Genomic DNA, 26633 nt, shown 5'->3' with positions numbered 1-26633 from the left:
GGTGCAATCTGAATTTACTTACTAAATTTAAACTCATTACTGTCTGCAAATTCAGATGAATTGTGGATTGAGAAAGCTGTCTGTGTCTTTCAGTGATCTGATAAATTACATCTCTTAGCCATGCCCATGGAAAATGCATGTAAAGGTAGTAGGGGAAAACTGTATTTTTATTAAATGACATATACAGACTCAGTGATTCAGAACTAAGCCTTCAGACAATCCAATATCAAAGGGATGATCAAACAGTTATTTGCATGACATTAAAAAACTTTTCAAATAGCTTAAAAGCATGAGATATCCTAGAAATCCTGCCACATGGCAGAAAGATTATGGAGGAGGGTATAGAAAACAGTAGTAATTTATTAGCTTTCTAACTCTTATGAACTTTATCCTTCTAGTAAGCAGTGCTGTGATCTATTGTCCCAATACAAAAATGATGTAACTGCAGCTGGCTGATCATAAAATATAAATCTCCATCAAATAATCTACGTTTTTTTTCTTTTAGAAATCCATCTTATTAGAACAAAACAAAATTGAGGCAGGTCTAACGCTGTCTCCCGTGGGGTGCACAGAAGCACCCCATGGTTGATGATCCAACCCTCGCCTGAAGCGTATATATGGATTATTGGCAACACACAGTGCACGACGAACCTTGGCATCGAAACTGCACGTCTTCCCGTGCAAAATGCAAACCAGTCAGAGACCAGCCGCCACCTATATTCGGGTGTTATGTCCTTGCATCTAAAGCACGACCCGCTCTATGCAAGCCCCCACTGCTGCACAGAAAGGTACTGGAGGACGCAACCGCTCGGGTGGATTCTCTAGACACCACCCACCCAACAGGGCAATACAGCACACAATGCAACGCTGGCTGAGAGGTAGGACTAGCTCCAGGCTGGTGTCTGACACTGTCCGCGCAGCCAGAAAGCACGAGCCCGCTGGGGAATGCAGGTTCTCCTTCACGTCTCGAGTATAGGACACGCGCGCGCTCCGGGTGCGAGGACCGCACGGGGGGCCCCGAGGCCAACAGTAATCATAACAACAAGCAAACTCAGAACGAGTCTAACTTTTTGTGCGGGGGGGGGGGGAGGGAAATCGGGGCACGTCCCCCCCCCCGGAATAAATTATGCACCCGCCCCACACCTCCCCAAAAGCTCTTTCTCCCTTTGCTGCCTGCATTGATCCGCACGTTGCGTCAGTATTGATAAGTTTGCAAAAAAAAAAAAAAAAAAAAAGCCAAAGTCAAGTGCAAATCCGCTTGCAAAATCGTCCCCGGACTTTGGGGGAAGGTGGCGGGGGACGGGACGGGGCGGGGGGAGCTCCGACTTTGGAAGCATCCTCGCCCGCTCCCCTTCTGCCTGCCTCGCCTGCCTGCACCTCGCACACGCCTGGCTGCTCGCCGCCGCCCCCGCCTCGCTCCCTGGCTGATTTACGAGCCGGGCTGTATTTTGTTGCCTTGTTTGCGGGCAGAGGCGGAGGAGGGGGGGGGGGTGTTGGCAGGGCAGCCACTTCTGCTGGCAGCAGCGGGGCGGCGGAGGGGGCGCGCTGGGGAAGCGGGGGGCGGCTGGAGAGATGGCCGGGGACCGCGGCGGCGGCGGCGGGGAGAGTCCAGCCCGGATATTGAGTCCAGCCACGGAGGGAGCAAAAAACTCTCCCTGCCTCTCTTCAATATCCCCCAAGATGGCCGCCGATGTGGGATCGATGTTTCAATATTGGAAGCAGTTTGATCTACGCCGGCTCCAGGTTAGTGGCCGAAGCGCCGGCTGCGCTGCGCCGGGCAGCCCCGGGGCGCGCCGGAGAGCCCCCGGCCCGGGCTTTAGCGGGGCGCCGCGGCGGGGCCGGCGGGAAGGGGGGTGCGGGGCTCCCCCGCATCGATAGCTATCAGGAATTGATTCCTCGCCGCCGCCGCCGCTCTTTGTTCGGCTCGGTCATTGATCCGCCCGCCGCCGCCGCCGAGCAGCGCTAGAGAGCCCGGTGCCGGCTCGCCCTGCTCCGCCTGGGGCGCCCTCGCCCCGCTCCGCCTGCCCGCGGTCAGCTGCCGGCCGCCCCCCCGCCGCTTTCCTCCCGGCTCGGAACTTCTCCGGGCTGCCCCGGGGAGGGCGAGGCGCGGACTTTCCTTCCGCCCCTTGCCCGGGCGCAGGGCAGGGGAGCGGGCTGGGGCTGGGGCTGGCGGGTCCCTGCTGCCGGGCGGGCAGTTGGCAGGGGGCAAGCTGACTTCCCGGACTTTTATTCTGCTCCCCTCGCCCCCTGGCAGCTCTCTGCCCAGCCTCTCTGGAGCAGGCTTCGCCTCCCCATGCGGAGCTGGAAGTTTCCCCCCTGCTGCGTTGGGACTCGAGTAGCCTTGGCTCTCCGATAACTGCCAGGCAGGTGAATTCAGCAAATGCAGATGTTTAACTTTTCAAGGGGGGCGATTTCCATTTTCTCCTCTCTCCCGCCGTGCGGGGCTCTGGAGAGCAGGCAGAGCTCGGCGTGCCTGTCTGTGCGTGTGCATAGATCAGGACTATCCGGGGTGTTGCGAATATTGTATATGTGGTTTTCAGGGCTGCGTTGTAGATAGTAACTTCGTATTTATCGAGAGCTTAGGAAGCGACTGTTTTGTCTTGGCTGCTGCACTGAATACTCCATAAATGTTTAAATCTTTGAAGTAGCAATCACAGCAGGCAGAAGTTGTGGGGAAATGATGCAGATAACAGACCTATTATAGTATCTTGACTTGTTTGCCATGACATTAGCTTAAGATAAAAGATAATCAGGCTGAAGATAAAAGGGTAGCTTCTTGCCTATATGCAAATCTTGTTAAGTTTCTTACATTCAGGCAAGTGCTACCATCTCTGAGCCCCAGAAACTGGCATTCACATCAAATGAATTCAAAAGCAGGCAAAGTGCTTTTAAAACATCAACTGCAAGTGACTTGCATTTTTCAGATGTTTACTGACCATGAGCATGTAGCAAAGAAACAAATCAACCTGTTTGTTGTGTGTATTTTTGCCTTTTAAAATGCTGCAATGACAAAAAAAGTGTCTTATAAATAAAAGGCTGGTTCCCCCTCCCCCTGTTATAGGTTGGCCGTATTGTGTTTGGTGTTAAGGCAATTGTAATTGTATTCCCTGCTAATGTTTGTGAATCAGACCTGGGCACTCTGAGGGCATAGACTCTTTATTTATGATTGATGTTCTGTAACATAAGGAATGACAAGAGCATGGCAAACAGATATGGGAGAAAGCAGAAGGAGAATCAAATCTGCTCAGGGCTGGCTGGAGCCCTTCTGTGGTCCTATTGTTATTCAGGTCTTGAGAATTTAGCGTGCAGATTTACAGCAGTGGTATTTGGGTTCATTCATCCCTGAATGTCAGTTAACAAAATTTTCATTAGCCAACTAATATTCAATCTTATAACCTTACTCAAGGTGCATATAGATCTGATTGTCAGTGTTTTAGACTTGTGATGGATACACCTATCTTGCATTAGGAAAGAGATCCTTTGTGGTTCTGTTTAGGTCAGGGAATACTGTATTCAGCTGTAGTGCCACTGGTCTGTGAAATTAACGATAAGCCTTTTGTTAACATTTATAAGAGGACAGTTGACCTGAAAAAAATAGGTGTTTACATTTTGTCATTATATAGCTTTCTGTATGTGGCACATAATGAGATGAAATATAACCTGGAACTCCTACAAAAGGAGAGTTGCTCATTTACATGGATATTAAATATGTTTATTATCCCTGTAGGATATTACAGACTTTAAAATGCGGCATGCTTCATAGGGGACTAAACAAATTTAAATACGATTTATGGCACTTCAATAATGTATCAACAGTTCCAGCATTTAATACATTTTGGCTTTTAAGCAGATTACTTAGTACATCTGTGATACTCAACCCTCAAAGTAATACAGGTACTCCAGCCAGCTTTTCATGACTGTTCATTTATGGTCTTTTGGTTTGAAGGGGATTACCATTCTAAGCACATGGGATACAAAGGATCCCTTAATACAGCATGCTGAAGACTTTTGCACTGACCTTTATTTAAAAAAATATTTACAACTAGTTTTTGGTGTGAAAGAAAAATAACTTTTTTGAGCTGGGAGGGATTTTGGAAGATCTAGGTGACTCTCCAGCTTCATTGCGCTCCCTTGGAAAGAGGTGTACAGCTTTAATTCTCAGATGTTCTGGATGAATGGGTGACTGGGTGTGGGTGCTGAGCTGTAAAGTGAGTGATAGTGCTTACTATCTTCTGTCTAGGCAGCACTTCTGGCGCCTCCCCTGGATGGTGGTGGGAAAGGTGACCTTGTGCCAGTTTGGCCTAATGCCCTCTATTAAAAAAAATTGAAACAATCCATTTATTATTCCTCCAAATGCTTTTTTATTTGTACGCACAGGCCTGTTTGCCTGGAACGCCCATGCAATGGCAGAGTTTGGACAGCCTTGACAAATGGTGGGCATATGTAAAACATGCAGATAATAGGATACTCTGTAGCACTTTGATCAAAATGGCATAGAGCCTTTTTACAGCAAGTAGGTTCGGAAATGAGAAGAGATAAAATTCTATCAAAGATAATGCCAGGCATATTTCATTTGGTTATGAGATTGTTTTATAGTGTACATTACTAATGCTGTATTTTTTTACAGCTTTCTTGTGTATAGTAGTCATAACAGGATTCATACCTTTATGATTTTTCTTGTTTTAATTTGCTCTGTTTTATTATGTTCAGTTTACCGGTGTATGGATTATATGCTCTCTACATCCGAGATGCAGCCCATTGTACATTTAAAAAGGCAGCAGTGGAAAGCATTGAGAGCTGATGATTTTGGATATTAAAGACTGCTCCAAACTAGGGGATAAATACCTACTATTGCCCTATTTTATAAATTGGCTCTGGTTATATTGTGTGAATGAGTTCATCAAATCAGATATTGTGCATTTCGTTTCAGTAAGGCAAGTGCTTGTGTGTGTCCTGTGAAACAATGCTCAAGCCAGTGGGCATCGTGGAGAGGTCTGCAGAAACTTAAGTGGTAGATAATGTAAGGCATCTAGTTGAGGCTGTTTTGCCATTCAGAGTGCCAAGAATCTTCTGAATGTGTTGTGCTTGATGGAATGTTTTCACTGTTCAAAGTTTAGAAAAAAATGTGGATGTGATTAAAATATTATAACCTTATGATATTCTGAAGTGCATAAATTTTACATATCAGCTATAGAGGGAGTTTAGACATCCATTAAATGATATGACAGCTTGACTTATCTAAATGTGCTATCATTTAACAATGTGTCAAAATTCTTCTTTATATAGATGACAGCAGTAAATAAGCCATCAGTCCTGCTGGCTGAAGCTTAACTTCTGAAACTTGCCCTAATAAACTTAACTGCAGTACTGTAGAACAGTCGTAGGTGGAATAACCTTGTTATATTACCTCAGTGGATATGCCCAGGGCCTTTCCAGAGCCACCTCCAGAGCTCTTCATGGGAGGACTTAACCTTGCCAAATGCTCTGGGCTCTGCATATCATTAGGATATTCAGAATTTACAGTAAGAGTGAGAAGTTATTGGATTATCCAACTTACTGCTTCATCATCTGCTTCTTAAAAAGTACAGCATAACTGATAGCTTTGCCAATAGCCCTAAGCCATACATGAATCAATTCCTGCTGTGTATCAGAGTCACAGGTACACACACATTAAAAGCAATAGACAGGGCCAGATTCATCCCAGCTATGTCTCTATTGTCTTCAGTGGAGTTAAACCAGGGATGAGTTTCTCTCTAACTCCATTGACCTCTGTAGATGCTGGCTGAATGGTGGAACTCAGCCATGTTTCTTCAACTAGCTGTTTCTATAACGTATTTGCAGTTGTTTTTGTGGTAAAACTTGAGACCATATCTGGTTCTTTAAGGATTTGCTTGGGGAAGCTGTTGCCCCAAACAGTGCTGGTTCTTGATATAGTCACACCATTATTATATTAATACTTTCTTAGGTATGATGAAAAAAAGAAAGACCTGTGCAGGACTTGCTTTCTCTTAAAAGACTCAAAATTCCATTGCAGCAGCATAAAGATGTCCCCTTTTGATGTGTGTGTGTGTGTGTAGCACTGTAATCTTCTTGCATTTACGATCTTGATCAAACTGTCACTTGGAAGAAAAAAAAAGTGTCCAGGTTTTTTCAGTGACCTTGGACAAGGTGGACGGTGCCAGGTCAACAGCTCTGGAAATTCAGGTTCTTGAGCTCTCTATGGAAGAGGTACAACATAGGTAACAGTAGGGCCAGCTTCCACTATGCTACCCTGCCCATGTGTCTTAACCCTGTTTATGAATGGGGCGAGAAGGGTGTTTGTTCTTCATAGGCCAAGTCAAACTGTTAACAGCACTACCTTTAAGTGTCTCCGTTTCCATTATTCGTTCCACTTATTTTCCAGAGGTTCTGAGCTCTATGCTAACATAGATCTCGTCATGGATTGAGACCTGAGGTTGGATCCTCAGTGGTGTAAATTCATAGAGCTCCCCTGACGTTAATGGAGCTATGCCAACTTATAACAGCTGAGGAGCCGGCCCACAATGTTCATGAGTTCAGCCTTGGAACAAATTTTACTGAGAACTTTTTGACTCCTTTTGAGATGGGATTGCAAATCTAATCTATATTGTTTAAAATACATTGAAACTTCAGTAACTCAAAACAGCTTCATGTTTTTTGAAACAAGGGGATTGCAAGTAGTTAGCTGTGGTCACGTTAGAAACTAACACCCTTATCGGTAGGTTTGGCAGAATTAGATTTTAATTTTTTAAAATAATTTCGACAGGTAATATCGAAATTTATTTTTAAGCATTTTTTTCTATTATCGATTTAAATATTTACAGTTGTGAGAAATTATGGGAGGGGGTCTGGCAATACTTATTTAACGACAGTGGATGTTGAGATTAAAAAATTAAAGCTTTATAACCGTTAAATCACAAACAATCAACATCATATGTCAAAATCTGAGCTCTAGGTCGAACTCAAGCATTCTGTTTACTTTGCCTATCTGTATGTTTTGATTAACATTGATGAAAATGTTTTTTCACCCATTCGCATGTGTATGTGAAATCATTTGTTGATTTTTACATATAGAAATATAATCCTTGCAAGCCTACTGATTGGCTATCTCAGCAGAGAGGCCAAGGATTGAATGGGTTACGGGGTCTGAATTATCTTCATTTCCCTGGAGGTGATTCTTCTGGGTCAGGATAGACAGTATAAGGGAAGCTTCCCTTACCACTACCCAGGCTGCCACTGTCCTGGAGAATGAAGGTTTCTATCCTGACCCATTGAAGTCAAAGAGAAGGATCATGATGGGTCGTCAGGACTGTCGAGCTAAAATCCTTCACTCATCCTCTTGGGGAAGGGGAGGCAGGGTTTCCTGATGGAAAAATGGAAAACAATCCAGTTAGCTTCTAAAGTTTCTCCTCCTCTCCCCACACGAGAGTCATTTGCAATGTGTATTTCTGTTCCTGCACATGCCCAGTAACTGCTTCCACCAGCTATTCCATCAAGTTTCAGCGTAGCCTGCATAAGGCTTGACTCCGTGCAGTATGGGTCTCTCAGACCCAGTTTTCCCTACCTGCTCCAGCTGGCGCCCGACCGGTCTGACTGCCATTTATACAATAAACCACAACAGCTCCAAATGATCTGTGATGGTGTTGTCGGTGAATGATCTGCAAAGCACCGACTTTCCCTGTATGACACCATGCTGGGGCCTCCCTTTGGGTGGCCATCATGGTGCGTGGTGCCAACAGCACCCACTGGGATGGTAGCATCTCCTTTGGAACTGCTGTGGCTCCAGACTACACTCTCATTGATCTGATAGCTCATAATGGCTCTCAAAGCAGAGAGAGCATAATAATATACAGAAATCTGGGTTAAAGATTATTGCGTAAGGATAATTAAAGGAGCAGTTAAATTAAAGTTAATGGGCCACATTCATCCTGGGTGTAATGCCATGGCTTTGATGGAATAGCACCCAGGATGAATGTGAACCACTATTTTCTCTAAATCAGTGGTTTTCAACCTGTGGTCCATGGACCCCTAGGGGTCTGCAGACTATGTCTAAGATTTCCAAAGAGGTCCACACTTCCATTTGAAATTTTTTAGGGGTATGCAAATGACAAAAGGTTGAAAGCCACTGCTCTAAATAAACCACTACTTGAATATTACAAGCTGGCTTCAAACAACTAAAGCTAGGACGTTCAGCTTTAATTTGCTTCATCGTGTCCAGTTGTAACCAGGATATGTAATATAATGCTATATTCTGACCATGGACCCCCGCGATACCAGGCCACAGTGGAACGGGGTATGTCCGGCAGGCCCTACCTGCTCCGGTATTGGGTATGACTCTGGGAACGCTCTTGCTCTCTTGGAGCCTGGGTTTAGTGGCTCCAGGACATGGTGTCAGCCTGGGTTTCTAGTTGGGTATTTACACATTATTGCTGCTGTAGCCAGGGGAGTCCAGGGCATAGGGTGGTTTCATGGTGGGCTGTTCTGCTCTGCTTGCGTATTGCAGGCAGTGTGCATATATCCTTATCATTTTAAATGCTGTGTAGCATTGAGAGGCCAGCAGTGAGCACCAAGTTTGTAAAGAATCGGGGGCTGTTTTTGTTTAAAAGGGGAAATGAAATGGGTGAAAATATTTTACAGTTTCCAAAAAAATGGATGCTTTATAACATTGAAAAAGCCCATTTTCCCCACTGTGTTAAAAGAACAGTGTGTGGCTTTCTTGGCCGTCGTCACATACAAGAGGGTAGATTACAGAGCAATACACAGAGTTATGAATTTTAGTAGCCTTTTCTTGCTGACTTGAGGTCATTAAACTCCTATTAAAATACAGTGTATTGTTTATTGTGGAATGTGGAATGCCTGGAATGCTGATGGCTAGGTGGTGGTGCTAGGCACTGTACGCTGCAGGTAGATACCCCGAACTTCCCTGACCTGTGTTGTAACAGGGAGGCAGGTCTGTTTGGCATAAAGCACCACCATCTTCCTTCTCCGTTCTTTAGTTCATCTTCTAGGCCTTGATGTGCAAACATTTATACCTGCAAGGAGCTTCTCACCAGGAGCAGCCCAGTTGAAATCCATGGGTTACTCATCTGCGTAAAGTTACTCACCTGCATCAGTGTTTGCAGGATCCAGCCTTAATTCTGTAGGTAATGTATGGCGTGCTGGTGGCTGCAGCAATCTCCTCTTACCTCTGAGCAGGCAGAATGTGTGATTGAAGCTGTTGGTTTGATTTTTTTTTTTTTTCCAAGTCACCCTGTCAGAAATACCTGACCCTCCCCCGCCAGGCTGAGGCAATCTAATTGAAACGGAGTTTTAATGAATGGGAGATTTGATGTGGCCTATCAGACGTTAGCATCTTCTCCATGTTGCCGTCTTCTTTATAGCTCGTCTCACTCAGCTTGTTTCCTTTTTCCCTGCTTTGCCATGTTGTTTCTTATCTAGGCCCTAAGTCAGCACGTGTATCTAGGTGTGGCGTGGGGTGTGTCTGTGCAGATTTGAGTGCAGGTTTAGGTCCAGCATTTGCAAGTTCCTCAGGGCAAGGTCTGCTTTTTATCGGTGCGTGCAGAACCATGTGCGCCTATGGCCCTGTATACAAATGTTAAATAACAACAATTCTGGCACCTGTAATTATTGGCTTGCTTCTGCTCCATTGAAATCCCTGGGAGTTTTGCTGGGGATCCTTATTGTCAATTAAGAAAAAATAGGGGGGAGGGAGAATTGGATGGAGTGACTACTCCAATTCCCTCCTCTTAATTCTGAATTTCTTTTCATTGCAGGAGAAAGTCAGGCTGTGAAAGTTACCAAAGTGTGATGATATATTTTTTATCCTGTGGTGGAATAATTGAGACTGTGGCCGACAAGGCTGGGAAAGCTGCAGAAAATTAGAGTTTATCTTTAGCTCAGCAGCTCTCGCTTTAGAAACGGGTGACCCCAATTCCAGCCTGAAGAGTGACTTCTTCCCTAATTAATAAACCCATTAATTAATTGTGCGCATGCTGCAGCCCATTAGAGATGAATTGGATGGCCTCCTGATCCAGTTTAGTGGATTCTTTCTACGGCCTTGGGAAAAATGTGACCAAGACGCAAGCAGGGGACATAAACAAAAATATTATCGGATTCTCATGGGCCAGCAGTGGATGTTATTAACATTGTGACTGTTAGGTATTTCCTGGCCTATCATCTAGTGAGTTGGTGTTTGCAGACGTGCACTTCCACTTGTTAGCAGAGCATTCAGATTAGCTACCACCATGCACTGTCCATAAATTATACTCCGGAGAGTCAGCTGGAATGAAAAGAGTGGAGGCATGTGGCTACAGGGCATTCGTGTGGGGGGATGGTGCCAGGCAACCCTCCCCTTCTAGAGCATTCACCACAACACGGCAAGCCCCGATCTAGCACAATGGTAACTTTTAAACATGCGTCTGGGTCCCATTGCCTTGAGTGGAGCTACTCACGTGCTTAACCCTAAGCATGTGCTTAAGCATTTTGCTTGATGTGGGGGAGCCCTCGCATTCTTGTGAGCGTTTGGGCCCAGCTCTTGTGCCTGGTGGAACCCTGCGGTCCTGAGGAACACGATCAGCTGACGTGAAGGCGTGGCCTGACACTCTGCCCCTGCCCTGCTGCCCTCTGGAGGCAGGTGCTGGCGGGGTGAGACGGAGGATGGTGCACACTGCTCATTTGTGGAGCAGCAATCAGGAGAGCTGCCGAGCGCCCCCGCCCTGCTGCCAGGCCCCCAGAATTATCCTGGCCTGCGCAGGCAGAATGGCTTAAGAGCCGTCCTCTTGGCCACTGCTGATCTGCACGGCCCATGTGGTCAGAGGAGCAAGAGGAGAATTTGCTTGGAGGCTGCTGTTTGTGTTAGATGTCCCGGGTCATACCCAGATCTCAAGTACGCTGCTGTAAGCCTGGAGTGATTGCGCTACGACTGCACAGCATTGTCAGTCTGGACGGAGTAACTCCATCGTAACTAAGAACAGCATCTGGCCTCGCTCTCATTCTTGTTGTTGAGTAAATCACTTGATTGATCCCTTCGCTTGAGACCGAGCAGAACATCTCGCCACCACCAGGCCCGCATGGGAGGAGCGCCTCAGGACATGAATGCTGTGGGACAGTCAACCACACATGGAGGCTAGTTTTTCCTGACCTGCAGTTGCATGTTACTTGTTTGGTGATCTGAACAGTTTTAACAGACAGAACACTCCAACCCGAGATCCCTTCAGGAGGCACATCCTTAACCAGATAACCTCTGTAGAGCTTTCACAACTAGCTATCTGTCTCCCTCCATATGTTGGCACAGTAGCTGCTCTTTTCATTTATTTTTTCTTATTGTCTGCGTAGGCTTCAAATAAAAATGCAGAAATTATTGTTGTGCATTCTGATCCCTGATCAGATGTTTTCTCCACTGAACATAGTTAACCATCATGCTAAAAATCATAATTTAAGGAATCAGAATTCCTTGCTTGTCTTGGAAGCAGCTCCCTGGATTTTAAAAATCAAATTGGCTTTCCACTCTTTGCATTTCTCTCTGCTTGGCTACTGAAAATACACTAGTCAGTTTGGCATTTGTTCTAGTCATCAGCTTCTAGTCTATTTCAGGTTCTTATGCCTAGCATCATGCTGTGCTAGTCACACTACAAACAGTGATGAGGAATTGAAAAAAGTTTCCATTGGAATTAAATAAAAAACATTTTCATTGGGTTTGGTTATTGTAAAATCTTGGATTTTTTTAGCAAAACCCAAAATTCAGACTAGCTTTGCTCAATGTCTCTTCCAAAGACAAGATTGCCTAGATAAACTATAGATTTGATACAGTGTTGACTCTGGTCAGCAAACAGGCAGTGATACATATCTGTGCCAGTTTATTCCACCAGAGACTCCGATTGGTGCTGTCTAGGGAGGACTGGAGGAATTTTCACAGAAGTTTAGTGCTCTGTGTCCTTTTCTGGGGATGGTTTTGCTTCAGCAGGTCAGTTGCCTTCATCTCTGGTATGTCTACACTAGAGTCAACCCCCTAAGGCTGGCCCGTGTCAGCTGACTCGATCATTTACACTGTAATTTTACAGCCCTGGGTGTTTAACTTCAGTGTAGAGATACCTAGTGTGTTTCATGTGTTGTTCAGATAGGGGGAGAGAAAGGGGTGAGTTTGAATTACTAGATCAGTATCAATCCCCTCCTATTTCTGTCCCTTGGAAATAGAAGTGACTGACTTTCTGTCTACCACAGGTTGTGAGTAGGTCCCCTGCTTGGATTTCAGCAAATTTTCATGAGAGTAACCGATGCAACATTAAGAATTAAAATGCAGGCACGTTTGCAGGGACTGAGGGGGTTCAAGACCTGAAGAATCCTGCTCCTAGAGCAGAGATTTGATTTAAATGAATGGAAGGTTCGAAAGCTACAGGATGTGCATATACAGATTTTTTTTGCTCTTGTGCCTTGAGATAGAAAATGGATCCGCAGCATGGTTTCTTTATGTAGCACAGGAAGAGTCCCTCTTAAATTGGAAAATGAACCTTTAGGACATTCATTCCATCCAAAAAGGCTCTGAAGTTTCTCAGAACATTTTGTACCTTCTTGCTCCTATTATAGAAAGATGTAATTCCCCAACTTGGGAGATAATAAGCAGGTATTGACTTCTGCTGAGGTCATTATCAAGATTTATTCAGTCAATATGGCTACTTGGGTCAATAAATCTTGAGGTTGATAGAGGAGGATAGACTTTATTTAAAAGCTTTCCCCTTTTTGTAACATTTTCCTATGTACATTACATTAGCATCTCTTTGTGATTTTTTTATTACCTTTTTTGTGGTTACACTTTTCTATGCTGCTTTAAACCCATTTTTGTTTGTTACAGAGTGAGTGAAAAGCAGGCAGGATTGTTGTGTTTTATTTAGTTAGTTTCATGTGGGAGTGTTACCCTGTTTTGATCTGCTTTTTTGGGGCAGGGGAAGATTCCTAAAACTAACAATATGCAGCTCTTTTTATCTTCAAAGCATTTTACAAACCTTTGCTAATTAATGAATCTTCCCAATAGCCCTGTAAAATAGGCTGGCAAGCATTATCTCTGTTTTGCAGATGGGGAAGCTGAGGCTGAAATGCTAAGTGACTTTCCCAAGGCCTCAGCGGTGGTTGGTGGTAGCGCTGAGATTAGAATCCAGGATTCCTGGCACCTAGTCCTATGCTCATATAATTGGCCTGCATTTCTGTGTCTGCAATCCAAAGATCTTGCTGAGGTTTAAGAGCGGGCGAGGTGCCTTTCAGTGATAAAACTCCCACTGATTTCAGTGGGGGCAGAATCAAACCCTTAAAATCCCAAGTGTGGGGAGGCTGATCTCTTTCTGAGTTGCAGCAGAAAGGCCATGCTTCAGAGGAGCTGACCTCTCTGGGGAAACTTGCACAAGGCGCGTAAGCGGCCATTAGGGCACGTTCTGCTCTCCGGGACAGAGTCCTTGTTGCTTCGTTGGGGCTGAGTGGAGGTAATTGAGGGCAGAATCTGGCTCACGGACTTCATTTGGAGTCACACAGGATGACATTTCTTGCCTGGGCAGACAGGCCAGCACCACTTCAATCGCCTTTTTAAGTGGGAGTGTTAGTGGGTGCCAGAGTCTTGCACAGGCTCCTCTGGACAGGGATAGGTGTGGGTGCAAGGGATTCACCCATCGTGAACAACTCTGCCAGCATTGCATGTATTTACACAATTGACACCGCTCTGCACAAAGCTTTCTGCCCAGAGGAGTCGGTGGCAGAGCTGTTACCTGTGAGTCACACAATGTTAACAGGGTGCTGGGATGAGCTGGGGGAACAGCATTCTGAGTAGAAATTATGTTTGCAGAATTCAGATGGGGGGTAAAGGTTGTTTAACTTCTCACTTGGACACTGGCTTTGTTGATTTTTCTCTCTGTGTTGTTAGGAATGACCAGTGCAGTCTCCTTATAGTTTTGATCATGATTGTACGTGATCAAAAGATGCCATTGCAAACTAAATGGTTTCACTCCAAATACAGGAAAAAAATGAGGGACACTGTGTGCCATAGCAGGGAATATGTTGGCTGTTCAGTGCAGCCTGTTGTGATTTCCACTGTCCCCCACAGAAAATGGCCCCCTAACAGTAGATCAGAATGCCAAAATGCATGTGCAATTGTGCACATAATTTGCACATGCAATTGCAGTGATTGTGTGTGCAGGTCAGGTAATTGCATGTACGTGCATTCTGAGGTTCCAAAGCAGATGACTGACTTATGCAATTTCTGAAAATGTACGTATATGTAAATGGGTTGTGCAGGCATCTTTGCACAGAGCACTAGTATATTGTGCTGTGACAATTTAGACCCTAAAGCCAGCAAGATATCAACCATGGAGGGCGGTGGCAGGGGGCATCAATGGAATCTAACCAAAGGTTTAGCTCGACTAGAAAGCTGCAGTGTTCATTATTTATTGCAGTACTTGTTAATTAACAGGGACTTACAGTTAGCGCACTTTTATCCTGACTGGTTGTATACAAGTGCTGGAAGTGATACTTGTGTCAGCAGACTTTGGCCTGTGTTCAAGGAATAGTCTGTAGTCACAGTCCAGAATTCTTGAGGGTATCGCCGTGGGGAAAAGGAGAAAAGAGAGCGAACAAACTAAAATCTGCCCAGAACTTGCTGTAAATTGTTTCCCTTTCTGGTGTTTTCTGGTATTCATGATACAGTGCCCCACTGATCTGCTTTGCAAGTTGTCTTCTGTTATAAAGCTGTTGTATTGTAGTTGCCTCTCCTTCACCCACCCAAAACACTCAGTGTCCAGCGGGGATTTTGGGTGAGTGAGGATGCAAGGTGGAGCATAGTGTTTATATAGCACTTGAAGGAGGCAAGCACCAAATATTGTAACAAATCAGTGCCCACTGGGGAAATACACAGTTTTCCTTAGGCTACGCTCCATGTCTGCTGGAACTTTGTGCATCCACAGACCTTGGAGTCTCCTGGTCCAGAACAACAGGTCCCTCCCTCTTAAACTAAAGGAGTATCTCTGTAAACTGGTAGCGGTATAGGATCTATGACACATGGATGAGTATTTCTGTTTCCATCCAGAGATACATGCATATGCACGTGCACACCCACTCCCACCCCCCTTGCAATTTTCTATCCCGTGTGAATTCACCTCTGTAATCCCAGGAAGACTGAATGGCAAATTCCTATGGAAATTCAGGAACTGCCCTGGCTGTTTGGTGAGGGCTAATGCTTAAATCAGTTTTGTACTCATCAAGGTACGTTTCATATCAGCTGTATATGATAATATAAGAGAAAAGAACCCAGTTGAAAGGATTGTGTGTAATCTAAGGATTGTGCTTTATCTGAGCATTAATATTATTTATTTTGGCAGTGGCAACAAAGAGCCTTTTTTCAGAATTCCATTGTCTGGCATTTTTCTGCCAGCTGTGTGTGTTGCACCATAAGAAGAGGTCATTTGTTTTAAGTTTAGATTCCAGATTACTTACACGCACACGCAAACACACGTGTGTGGATATGAGCGTGTATGTGTATATGCATATATAATTCTCCAAAATGGTTTCAGTGTCTTGTAATGTTTCCTCACTGTGTAATTATTTTTTTGACTAGTTTGGTGTAACATTTCCCAAAAGCTGAAACAGGACCCCGGAGTATTGATTTAGTTGCAGTTTAAGTGACTCACTGGTAACGCGGGGCTGTTTTAATATTCATTGGTCTGCATGTGCGTGCTAGCTAGTTGTTCTGCAACACAGATTTCTAAAAAAGTAAATAACCAATTTGAACCCCATGTAAATATTACTCTAGCGGGAGCTGTGCTGTGCGTCAGCTGCTCTGCGCGTGGCCCATTTGCTTTGGGTAACGCTCTTGCAGTTTTTTACTGAAGTTAGGACCTCAAGCTCCCTTTGTTTTCTTCCATCAGGATAACATAATAAAGTATTACCTGATGCTGGCAGTGGGTCTTGTAACGTGCAGCATAAGCAGAGCCACTCATCTTCATGAGTGCTGGCTAACTAACATGGTGTTGACTAGCCTCGCTGCAGAATGGATTTGTTCTTCATTGATAATCGTACAGCGTGCTGACATAGCTACTTTCAGCTGAGGATCCCTAAGCACTTTACAAACATGACTTAATCCCAGAGAGGTAGAGAGACAAAGGCAAGGGAGGTAATATCTTTTACTGGACCAACTTCTGTTGGTGAGAGAGAGAAGCTTTTGAGCCACACAGAGTTCTTCTTCAGGTCTTTAGATAATCATTACCACCCTCATTTTACAGATGGGGTAACGGAGGCATAAAGAGGTTGGTGAACTAGGTTAAGTGTCTTGCTCTTTGCCACATAGCAAGACAGTCTCAGAACTGAGTGTATATAATGCTCAGGGGTCAGTCATGTTGAAGGACAGTTCAGATCAGTGGTCAGAGTTCATGCAAGGGGTCTGATAGCCAGGAGATCCAATCCAAAGGGAAGGTACAGCGAGGCAGCAAGACAAGATTGGGTGATGCAGGGTCTGAGTCGCAGCTAGTGGGCAATGGCTATGGCTTATTGCTCAGCCAAGGTCAGAAAATAAAAGGAAGCAGGAAGTTTATCTATGGTCACCAGCCAATCAAGGTCAAGATCATGTGGCCAATCAGGAAGCAGGTCAGGGAACCCTTGATTTGAAGCTGGCCCACCCATGTTTGTGACTTCCTGGGTAATTGGATGAGTCAGTGCGGTGCAACAACCAGGCTGCTCCCCAAGGACACAGAGGATTGGGTTTGAGCCCAGGGTCCTGGCAGATTAGAACCCAGGAGTCCTGACTTCTAGTCCTCTCCTCTCTGACCACGGAAACAGCTGAAGGCCTGATCCGGGGTGATGCTGAGCACCAACAGCTCTGAATACAGGTTGTCAGAGACACATGTGCCCAGTGCCTCTTGGAGAAGTCCCAGGCGTATTGCAGAAGATGACGTTTTCTCGTTTGATTTGGTGTAACCCAGGAGTTTTGTTCAGAATCAGTCTAGCACATCAGCAGGGTGATTGATAATGAGCCGTGCTTTGATTCATGGAGCGTTTATTAGGGTCATGTAGCTTTAGTATTTGATGGTGGCTGGTGGGAATGGGTTGTGTGGTTGTGTGGTTCACATTTGAATAGCTCTGATGGACTCAGCTGTGCTGCAAATAATTCTTAACATTCTTACCTGTAAGCCTCTGCTACTGTAACTTCCGCATCGGCCAGCTTTGATTTCCGAGTTCAGGTTCTCCTGTGCCCAGTGGAGTTGGAGAAAACACTCAGTAAAGGGCAATGGTCCTCCGGCTCCTTACACACCAAGGCTCTCTTTAACATTTTACCTGATATCCAAACCCTCCCGGCTCATTCTGAGACTCTTGTACCGATGTAGAATAGTGTCAGTGTGCTCTAGGGTGACAGTACTGCAGGGTTACTAGTGATAACCTAAAGTTACGGACATAGGAATACGGGAGCTGCTGGCCCAGATCAGATGGAGGTCCCTACTCCAGTGTCCTGTCTCTGACAGTGTCTGGCACCAAATGTTTCAGAGGAAGGTGTAAAATGTGGGGTAATCTGCCCCTGACATTAGGTCTTATCCTGATCCCCTAATAGTTAGAGACTGGCTGAGCCCTGAAGTATGAGTTTAATATCCCTCCCCAAATGTTTGTTAGTAATTAGGACAACTCTGGCTAGTCTGGTTAGCCATGTAAATATCCAATCCCTTTTTGATTTCTAGGTTTATTCCCATTCCCCTGGCAAAGCAGGGAGCACTGGATCCATTGTAACTTTTGCTTTAAATCCTCAGCAGCTTCAAGAACCTCCTGGGCTTCTCCTTATATTGACATGATGGTTTTATCTCCTTCACACCCTTTTTGCTTAGAGGAGATGCCCTCATCGAAGAGCTGGGATGAGCAGGGAGCTGAGTCTATACACTGCACCTGCCCTGATGGTGGCTCTCCTCCCCTCCATGGAAGAATCCTTATCAGACTAGGACACTAAAATGTCTAATTTTCCCCTAGTTTCTGGGGCCATCTTTATTTAGATAGACCAACTCCAAACCTCTTTGCGTCTGACTTTGCTGGCCTGAGTATCCCATGTCCCCGTTAAGTACTGGGATTGCATTGTAGGGCGCTTGCCCTTGGGAGTGGTGGCAGTGACATAACGTGGAGGGCAGAAAAAATGTCTTTTGACTCCTCCTCACATAGACAGTCTAGTCTAGAATGGGCACTACTGAGTCTAATAGAGTCCTGTGACCCGTACGTAGAGTGGATGGCATCTTCTTCCTTTCCGAATACTTAAAAAGCCACATCATTGCCTTGTCTGGCAGATCCTTTGTCTTTAGGGTCAGAACAATGCCTTCCCTCCATCCTCTGTATCCATTCTGAGGACTCCACCTTTATTTTACTCATTGCTCTGTAGAAATCCAAGCCTAAAGTGCTGAGCCTTTTTAGCAAATAAGAATATGATCATTTTCCTCCCCTAACCCTTCGTTTGAGAGGTGTCTAGAACCAGAGGTATGGCCAGGTCTTTTGTTTCTAATGAGGTTTTGGTTCAAACACACTTAAGATGGAGAATACCATAAGCTGTGCTGTCTGAAGGGTCCACTTGTAGATTGGAAAGGAGGGAGCTGTGGTCACTCCCTCAGCCTCGACTCTGAAGAACTGCTATGGGATAAATCGAAGACTACAGAACTGCAGAGAAAGCCAGGCTCGCTGGTGATGTCCTGTGCATTGTCTGATGTTTAAACAGAAGATTGGGAAGACAGAAGTGGCTAGAAAATTCCCTCCTCTGCTCTGAACACATGCTGCACTCTTGGACCTAAGTGCTCTGAGCGACTGGAGGAAATGTCAAACCTAGCGGATTATTTGGCTGACTGAGTAAGTGTGTTGTTCAGAAGGATGCATGGAGAACCTTGCTGTCTCCCTGGCACTAGTAATCTGGTGGAGGAGAAGGAGAAGTCTGGTTGCTTTCCCAAAACTGGGACCTTTGGAGGGAAGGGAGGAGTGGCACGAGGTACCATGAGGGTCTCGGTGGCCCTGGGGTCAGCTGCTATTCTGGGTATGCTGATAACAGAGCAAGACCTGGACTGGGCAGCGTGATGGGCCAGGTAAGCAAAAGGGAATGCCGTTGAGAGGATTAACATTGTCCTCTCGGGGGAGGGAGTGTAATTCCCACCAAAGTCTTTTGGCTTCCCTGCCTGTAAAAAGAGTAACATAAAAGAGAACATAAGAATGGCCATACAGGGTTAGACCAGTGGCCGACAGTGGCCAGTGCCAGGTGCTTTAGAGGGAATGAACAAGAGGCAATCATCAAGTGATCCATCCTGTCAGCCATTCCCAGCTTCTGGCAGACAGCAATCCCTACCTATCTTGGCTAATAGCCATTGATGGACCTATCCTGCAGGAACTTATCTAGTTCTTTTTTGAATCCTATTATAGTCTTGGCCTTCACAACATCCTCCAGCAAGGGATTCCACAGGTTGATTGCCTTATGTGAAGAAACATTTCCTTTGGTTCATTTTGAACCTGCTGCCTATTAATTTCATTTGGTGACCCCTAATTTTTGTGTTATGAAAAGAGTAAATAACGCTTCCTTATTTACTTTCTCCACACCAGCCATGATTTTATAGACCTCTATCATATCCCCCCTTAGTCGTCACTTTTCCAAGCTGAAAAGTCCCATGCTTATTAATCTCTCCTCATATGGAAATTTTTCCATACCTCTAATCATTTTAGCTGCCCTTTTCTGTACCTTTTCCAATTCCATTATATCTTTTTTCAAATGGGCGACCAGATCTGCACACAGTATTCAAGATGTGGGCTACCATGGATTTATAAGGGGGCAATATGATATTTTTTGTCTTATTATCTATCCCTTTCCTAACGATTCCTGATATTCTGTTAGCTTTTTTGACTGCTGCTGCACATGGAGTGGATGTTTTCAGAGAACTAGCCACAATGACTCCAAGATCTTTCTTGAGTTGTACCAGCTAATTTAGACCACATCATTTTATATATACAGTTGGGATTCTGTTCTCCAATGTGGATTAATTTGCATTTATCAACATTGAATTGAATCTGCCATTTTGTTGCCCAGTCACTCAGATTTGTGAGATCCCTTTGTAACTCTTCGCAATCTGCTTTGGACTTAACTATCTTGAGTAGTTTTGTATCATCTGCAAATGTTGCTACCTCCCTGTTTATCCCTTTTTCCAGATCATTTATGACTATGTTGAACAGTACTGGTCCCAGTACAGATCTCTGTGGGACATCATTTACCTCTCTTCATTGTGAAAACTGTCCATTTATTCCTACCCTTTGTTTCCTATCTTTTAACTAGTTACTGGTCCAGGAGTAACTTGAATGTCACCTCCGATCTCACAGGGCTGTCCTGGGACTAGGTTAGTTTTTTGTGAAGTGCTTTCAGAATGGAGAGTGCTGTGCACAGTATTTTTCTGTGGAATGTATTCTGAGCTGGTGTTATCCGCTTGATATGAGCACTTCGGTGCATGAATTAGCACAGCAGAAATGACAGTTGCAAGTAAACCACCAAGGTTAGGCTTAGCCCCACATATGTGGAGTTTTCAGTACCCTGGCTCCCCACCCTTGATCCGAATGGAAATGCTACCAGATGCTCCATGCATCAGACTAATAATGGGCCACACTGGAGTAATCTTAGATGACTTTTAATTTCTGCGAGACCTGGCCTTCATATTGCCCATCTTTCAAAAAGCCGAAGGATGGGCAGGATTTAAGCTGTACCCCATCAGTTGTCCCACCTTGTGAGTTACGTGACTCTGCCCACCTCATGTAGGTTAGAAGAGGAGAGGGTTTGTTTTTTTTCCTGTTATAAAGCTTTAGTATGTGGCAAAAATTACTGCTTCTCTCTCTTGCAGTGTTTTTCCTGAGTGCGGATATTGTAATCCACCCTACGAGTATTGCTCAGGCAAATATCTAATTGGCAAATGATCCTGTAAAAATCCAGAGGAAGTCTGCTTTTCTTTTTAATTTTTCACAAGGAGAATGCTGCACATAACTGTTAAGTATTTGAGTCAGGGCTGCAGAGTCTCCTGCTACTGTACTTTACTTCATATAAAAGCAGCTAATTAACATTATTCTTTAATTATTGCTTTTATCAACAAGGGGTCTGATGTGTACCAGCAGGATTGTCGCTTTCCCTTAAACTACCCAAGTGAATGCTTCAATTCCTGTTGCTTTTGAAATGAATTTGATGTCATCTGCCCATTGTCACTTAATGGGGACGCTTGGGTAATGATTGTGCGTACTAGCACTGTTAGCAGCACTGCAAGCATGTAATTTAGCCCCTTAGGCAACAGTACTTTTGAAATCTCTGGATAGTTTTGAACTCTCTGTTCTTAATTAAATATGCAATTTTTCACGGTAACCAGGTTAATTCTTTTGTGTTGTGTTGTAATACTGTTAGGAATTTTCATAGTTCTTATTAAACATTATTCAGGCATTGTGAATTCCATAATTAAAAAAAAAATGAAAAGAACAAAGCTTGATTCACTTCTTTCTTTTCCCTGGTTAATTTATCAAATGAATTTTGCAAATTTTTCTTTTTGTCCCCAGACAGTATGCCAAGTGTTTTAAAGGGGAAGGATTTAATTGCTCTGTAGGGATTGGTTGGTTATGAAGGATTTGGCTGTTTGATTAGTAAACCCTATTGGGAATGGTTTAATGCTCCATGATCTTAAAAATTGTCTGATTGTTGGGCTCTCCAAGGATGCTTTCTCTTTTCGTTATGTATGGCAACAGCTTCACACAAGTGTGATTATTAGGTACTGAGGAGGAAGTGAAGGGGAAGATCTTACTTCACTTTAAATTGAGGATCATGGGAGATTTTTCTTTTCCCCCGGCAGTGCAAAGGGAGTGATTGCTTCCTACAAAACAGGTAGGATGAGGAGACAAATCAGTAGTTGTTTATGTATATCGTCACAGATAATGCACATTGCAGGTGTGCTGATGGTTAAGCCAAATAGGTCATACATTATGCTGCAAAAGGACCATTCCTGTTGTGAGACCAGTTCCCGATCTCATTTACTCCTTTGTGAATCCTCGGTAACTCCACTAGTTTCAATAATACATCATTAACGACAACTGAATTACATCAGATTTTCTCCTGGCAGAATCTAGCCTCATCAGCATGTTGAGACAGAGGAAAAGAGATTACTGTGTGACGTGTGTAAAAAGAAACCTTGATGTCTGTAAAACATGGGTGGGTTTTTTCCTAGTGTGCAGTCCTTCCAAATGCCTTTTGAGCTGAATTTCTCTTTCAAGGCCTGTTTACCAATATCTGCTGTGTAGCATAATGAAATTATACTGTATATCTGATTTATCAAGAGGCAAATTTGCAGCATTCTCTACTGCACTGTGTCCAAATCAGTATGATATTTTCATTAGACGGTGACAGAGGAAATGGGGCATTGACATTTATTGGTAACAATATTAAACTGTCAAATTGGCATAATGGCACACTGGAAAGGACCCATCAATGTGTGCTATATAGCTGCACAAACCAGCTAAGCAAGGAGACGCAGACAGCAGGGCATGGCTACGCTCCTAAAACAGGGAATGGCCTTCCATGGGGAGGTGGCGGAAGTCCTGTTACTTCAGATAAACCAATATGCTGTAGGGAGCAATCCTGGTGAATGTTAACTCACCATTTTATTACAAGTCTCACAATTTTTTCATTTTTTTTTTCTTAAAGCCTCAGCTATGGGAATCCATGTGACCACATGAGAATCCCAGTTTTAATTTTAAAAGATGTGCGTTTGCTCCAAAGCATCACCAACCCTTAAGGCTCAAAACCCAGAAGGCAAATAAAAAGAACCCAAATTTGCTATTTGAAAAGAAATCTGGCATGAAAATCATAAATCTCATGATTTTCTGAATGTATGAGGTTGACAGTACTGGTGGTAGATCACTTAGTATGTCTCCTCCATCTCTAACTCCTAACATTTGTTGTGATTAGCACACTCAGTAGACACATTCAAGAGAGTTAAATCCGAGCTTGACTCTCAGCTTCTTTAAATCCCATTGAATGGACCAGGCTCTGATCTGCATTACTCCGTATACAGAACTGGTCTGAAGTTGTTGAAATTGAAAAGAGTCTTTCCATTGACTTCAATGGGCTTTGAATCAAGCCCAAAATCTGGAGCATCTGCATTGATTTCAGTTTACAGTGGCATAACTGGGGAGAGAATTTGGTCTACATACCTAAGGGGCTGAAGGCATAGAATTGTGCTCTCAGGGTGATGGAGAAGCCACTGTGAGAGATGTTTCTCTTGTAAATGGATGCTTGGTTGGTTGGATTTTCAAAATGCCATTGTACTTGAGAAAAAAAGTCGATATTTAGTATTTCTCTTTTTCTGTTGGTAATGTGTTGATGCATCTTTCAAAATGCCTGAATTCAGTAACTCTAACAGATTCTTCTTCTAATCTCATTAATTGTGCAAGAGGTTGAAATACCCAGATCCAAGAGTTTATGTAAAAAAAAATAACATTTCATATCAGTGTCACTTGGAACTGGTTGCGCCGTTTCGGTGTCAAGTGAAGAAAGGAGGGTGAGAGCTAGTTTGGGTCAGTTCTGATGCCACTGAAGCTTTCAGAGCATAGCTACCTTGTGCGAAAGTTGATTCCCCTCATCCCAAACTGCTTAATCATCAGGATTGGTAACTTCCGATGGAAAAAAACCTTTGAAAAATATCCAATTTTATCTTGGGCCATAAAAGAGTTTTATGGCTTTTTAAGGTAGAGCATCTGCTGCAGCAAAGGGCTGAGAGTGAAGGCAAACTCTCCCTCTCTCTCCTTCATGCAGCCTTGGCCTGACTCCTGTGAGCTCTGAAAGTGGGATGACTCTTGCGTACTTGGAGATGGAACATGAAGTGCTGGGGGCCCGATCCTGCCAGGTGCCCAGGCCTCTTGCGACATGCGAAGCACCCTCATTGAAGTTGGCACCATGCTGGTTTGGGACTTTCCTGAGTCCCTCGGAGAGAGCAGGGCATGAAAAGAATGTGCAGCTGGGTATTTAATTGCATTGAGAGGGCTTCAGAAGTTCCAATCCCAAGGTGATATTAGCTCCTCACACCCCTGTGGCTCAGAACTCTGATCAGACGGCCGAGATTCTAGGATTTCCACTGCTTTATAATTGGAATTGTAACAAGAGCTCAGCAAATCCTGCAGTATAATTAGCTGGGAAAACTCACAGCCCTTTGTGTTGATGTTCAGCAAAACAGCATGGACTAGAAACACTTGCACAAAACTGGAATAATTCTGGCTTTTCAGTCCTCTCCAGCATTGTTAGAGGGCCTGATCCTGCATCCCTGTGTATCTGTTGAAGGCAGTGGGATTTGGGGGAGTTGAAAGGAATGCAGCATTGGACCTGCGAATGGCGTGTGTGGGAGCATGCATGCGCTTATATGTACACACCACGTGTGTACGTACACACGCGTGTACACTCTGGAACTGACCAGCAGCACCTTGGTTAAGTCTTTTCTCATTCCTGTTCTGAGTCTGTTTTTTCTAGGGCTTATATCTTGTTTGTCAAATCCCATGTTTTGCTTCTGGCTGAAACCTTGAGAACATACAACTGCAGCCTGAAGGAAACAGTTATTTTTTAGGTGAGTTGATGTGTCCATTTTTAAACTCGTCACTGGCAGCACTTTCCGGGACTTGGCAGTCAGTGGAGATTGTGCTGGAGGTAAAAGAGGTGGGATGGAGGCAGGAGATGCTTCTTGTACCAAAGGATCACATCACAGAAAGTGAATTAAAATAAAAATTAGCTGTGATTTATTGGGGCAGCAAGGGAGTGGCGGGGGGCTCCACTCTTTGTAGGCAGCTAGTCCATCCTGCAGACTAGCCCGTTCACACCGAGGCACTGGGCTGTGTTTCTCTGAGCGTGGCCCAACAGTCCCTGAGCCTCTGGAGGTTGTTCCTCCGCTCGGCAGAGCCGGGGCTTATGGATTTCAGGGCTGTGCCAAGGGCAGGAGGAAGAACCATGCTCTGCTACAGACTCCCCTGGGGTTTCTGAGTGGAAGCTAATGCTGCTAAAAGAGACCTGCTTTCAGTGGACTGGGTCAGAGGCGGTCAGGTCTAGTGGTCGGCGCGGGAGTCTGGCCTAGTGGTTGGAATGTGAATGCCAGTGCCAACAGTCAAGACAGAGTTGGAGTCAGGAATTGGAGCCAAGGGTCGGAAGTGGATTACCAGGAGTCGGAAGATGGGAGCAGGGCTGGTTCTGAGGCAGGAGCAAGGCTGGGACATGATGGGAACAGGGCTGGGTGCAGGACAGGATCTGGGCTGGAGAGGTGGAGAAGCGGAGCAGGGCTTGTAGAGATGAGCACAGAGAGACAGAGTCTGTGGGTGTGGGCGTTCAGCAGCCAGTGAGCTACTGCCACCGCTAGGGTTAGGAACCAGCCTGCTGCTGTCTTCAGCCCGTCAGGCAAGGCAGTTCATCAGGAAGCCTCGCCGGCTCGTTAGGGCACCAGCAATACGGAGCAGGCTCAGCTGAGGGCCTTACTCCTGACACCTATTAGGGATTCAGTGGCAGTGTGTCTCCGGAGGGATCTGTCCTGATGAATGGGGTCGTGGGAGGAGGCTCCATGGTGCAGTGGGAGGGACAGGCCTTCTGCGTGTGTCTCCTGGGATCCCACCAGGTTGGGGGTGTGGAGATCCCTGTGGATTCTTTGGCTCTCTGGGTTTAGAGGCCTGTGGCTTTGGCCCTATCAGGATGAAGCTCCGTGAGAGGTACTTCCAAGGCCTTTTCTGGGTGCATTGTCCCCTTCCTGCCGGCTTTGCCCTGGGATGGCATAGTCCTCAGTTATCCAGCTGAGATCTGGCTGCTATCCATAGACAGCCGTGCTACCTACTTTCCCAGCAGATGTGCCAATTGGCACTGCCCAGGCTCCCGAATTCTGATTCCCGCTAGGACTCCCTGCTGCAGGCTGATGGCACCAAATGGACTTGTTCCATAGGAGCCTGCTGAGTAAATAACCCAGTTTTTAAAATGAACGTTGACAGATTTTTGGTTCTAACCTAGCACTGTAGCTGACGGCAGTTCCAGTTCTGGGGGTTCAAATCTGAGTGGGATCCTAGAAATCTGAGCTCCCCACTTCTCCCCTCCATGCAGAAGAGTCACATCTTCTCTGTGGCTGTCAGCGACCTCTACAGCTGGGGGGGGGGAGAGGGAGTAGACTCACTTCTCCCCCCCCCACGTCAGGGTTCTCATGAGGGTAGGCACAGAACTTTAAAGCCCCACATTTTGTAATTATGCCTGGATTTAATTTGATAGTTTTTTTACTTCCCCGTATGAGGGAATCCATGAAATGGACCATGCAGGATTTTCCTTGGGATTTCAAAAACCTTTGCAAGAGACAAAGGTTTGTGTATTCGTCGCAGAAGCCACAGAAAGAGCGGGAAGGTAGCAGACCGCACACAATGCCAGTTTAAACCCCTTTGGAGACAGTAAGTTATTTCTGCAAAGCTGTCGGCAGATCCTTTGTATCATCCATTTACATTTTTCTTCTCTTACACAGCAAATAGCTGCCATTTTCAGAAGGGCTCTGATTAACTGTTACTTCATTGAAACACGTTTCCCCACCAGATCACTAGTAGCAGCTAGTCCAGATGGATCTCTT

General features: G+C 45.0%; 1 protein-coding gene across 5 annotated transcripts in view; it reads left to right on the top strand.

Annotated features, from left to right (window-relative positions):
- Positions 1–1621: 1621 nt before the first annotated feature.
- CUX2 (cut like homeobox 2) overlaps positions 1622–26633 on the top strand; it is a 217734-nt gene continuing 192722 nt past the window's right edge. For 3 of the 5 annotated variants that reach the window (XM_067539539.1, XM_067539542.1, XM_067539538.1), the window contains exon 1: positions 1622–1743. In XM_067539539.1, the coding sequence (XP_067395640.1) occupies positions 1681–1743 (63 nt within the window). In that variant the 5' untranslated portion in view covers positions 1622–1680. Of the gene's footprint in view, positions 1744–2275; positions 2368–26633 lie in introns of those variants that run through there. The other 2 variants (XM_067539540.1, XM_067539541.1) reach the window with 2 other exon arrangements.

This window comes from Emydura macquarii, unplaced genomic scaffold (genome assembly GCF_026122565.2).
Source record: "Emydura macquarii macquarii isolate MOO-44397 ecotype Brisbane River unplaced genomic scaffold, CSIRO-AGI_Emac_v2 contig_554, whole genome shotgun sequence".
Lineage (NCBI taxonomy): Eukaryota > Metazoa > Chordata > Testudines > Chelidae > Emydura > Emydura macquarii.
Note: the sequence above shows the minus strand (reverse complement) of the source record. Positions and strands in the feature narration are given on the sequence as shown.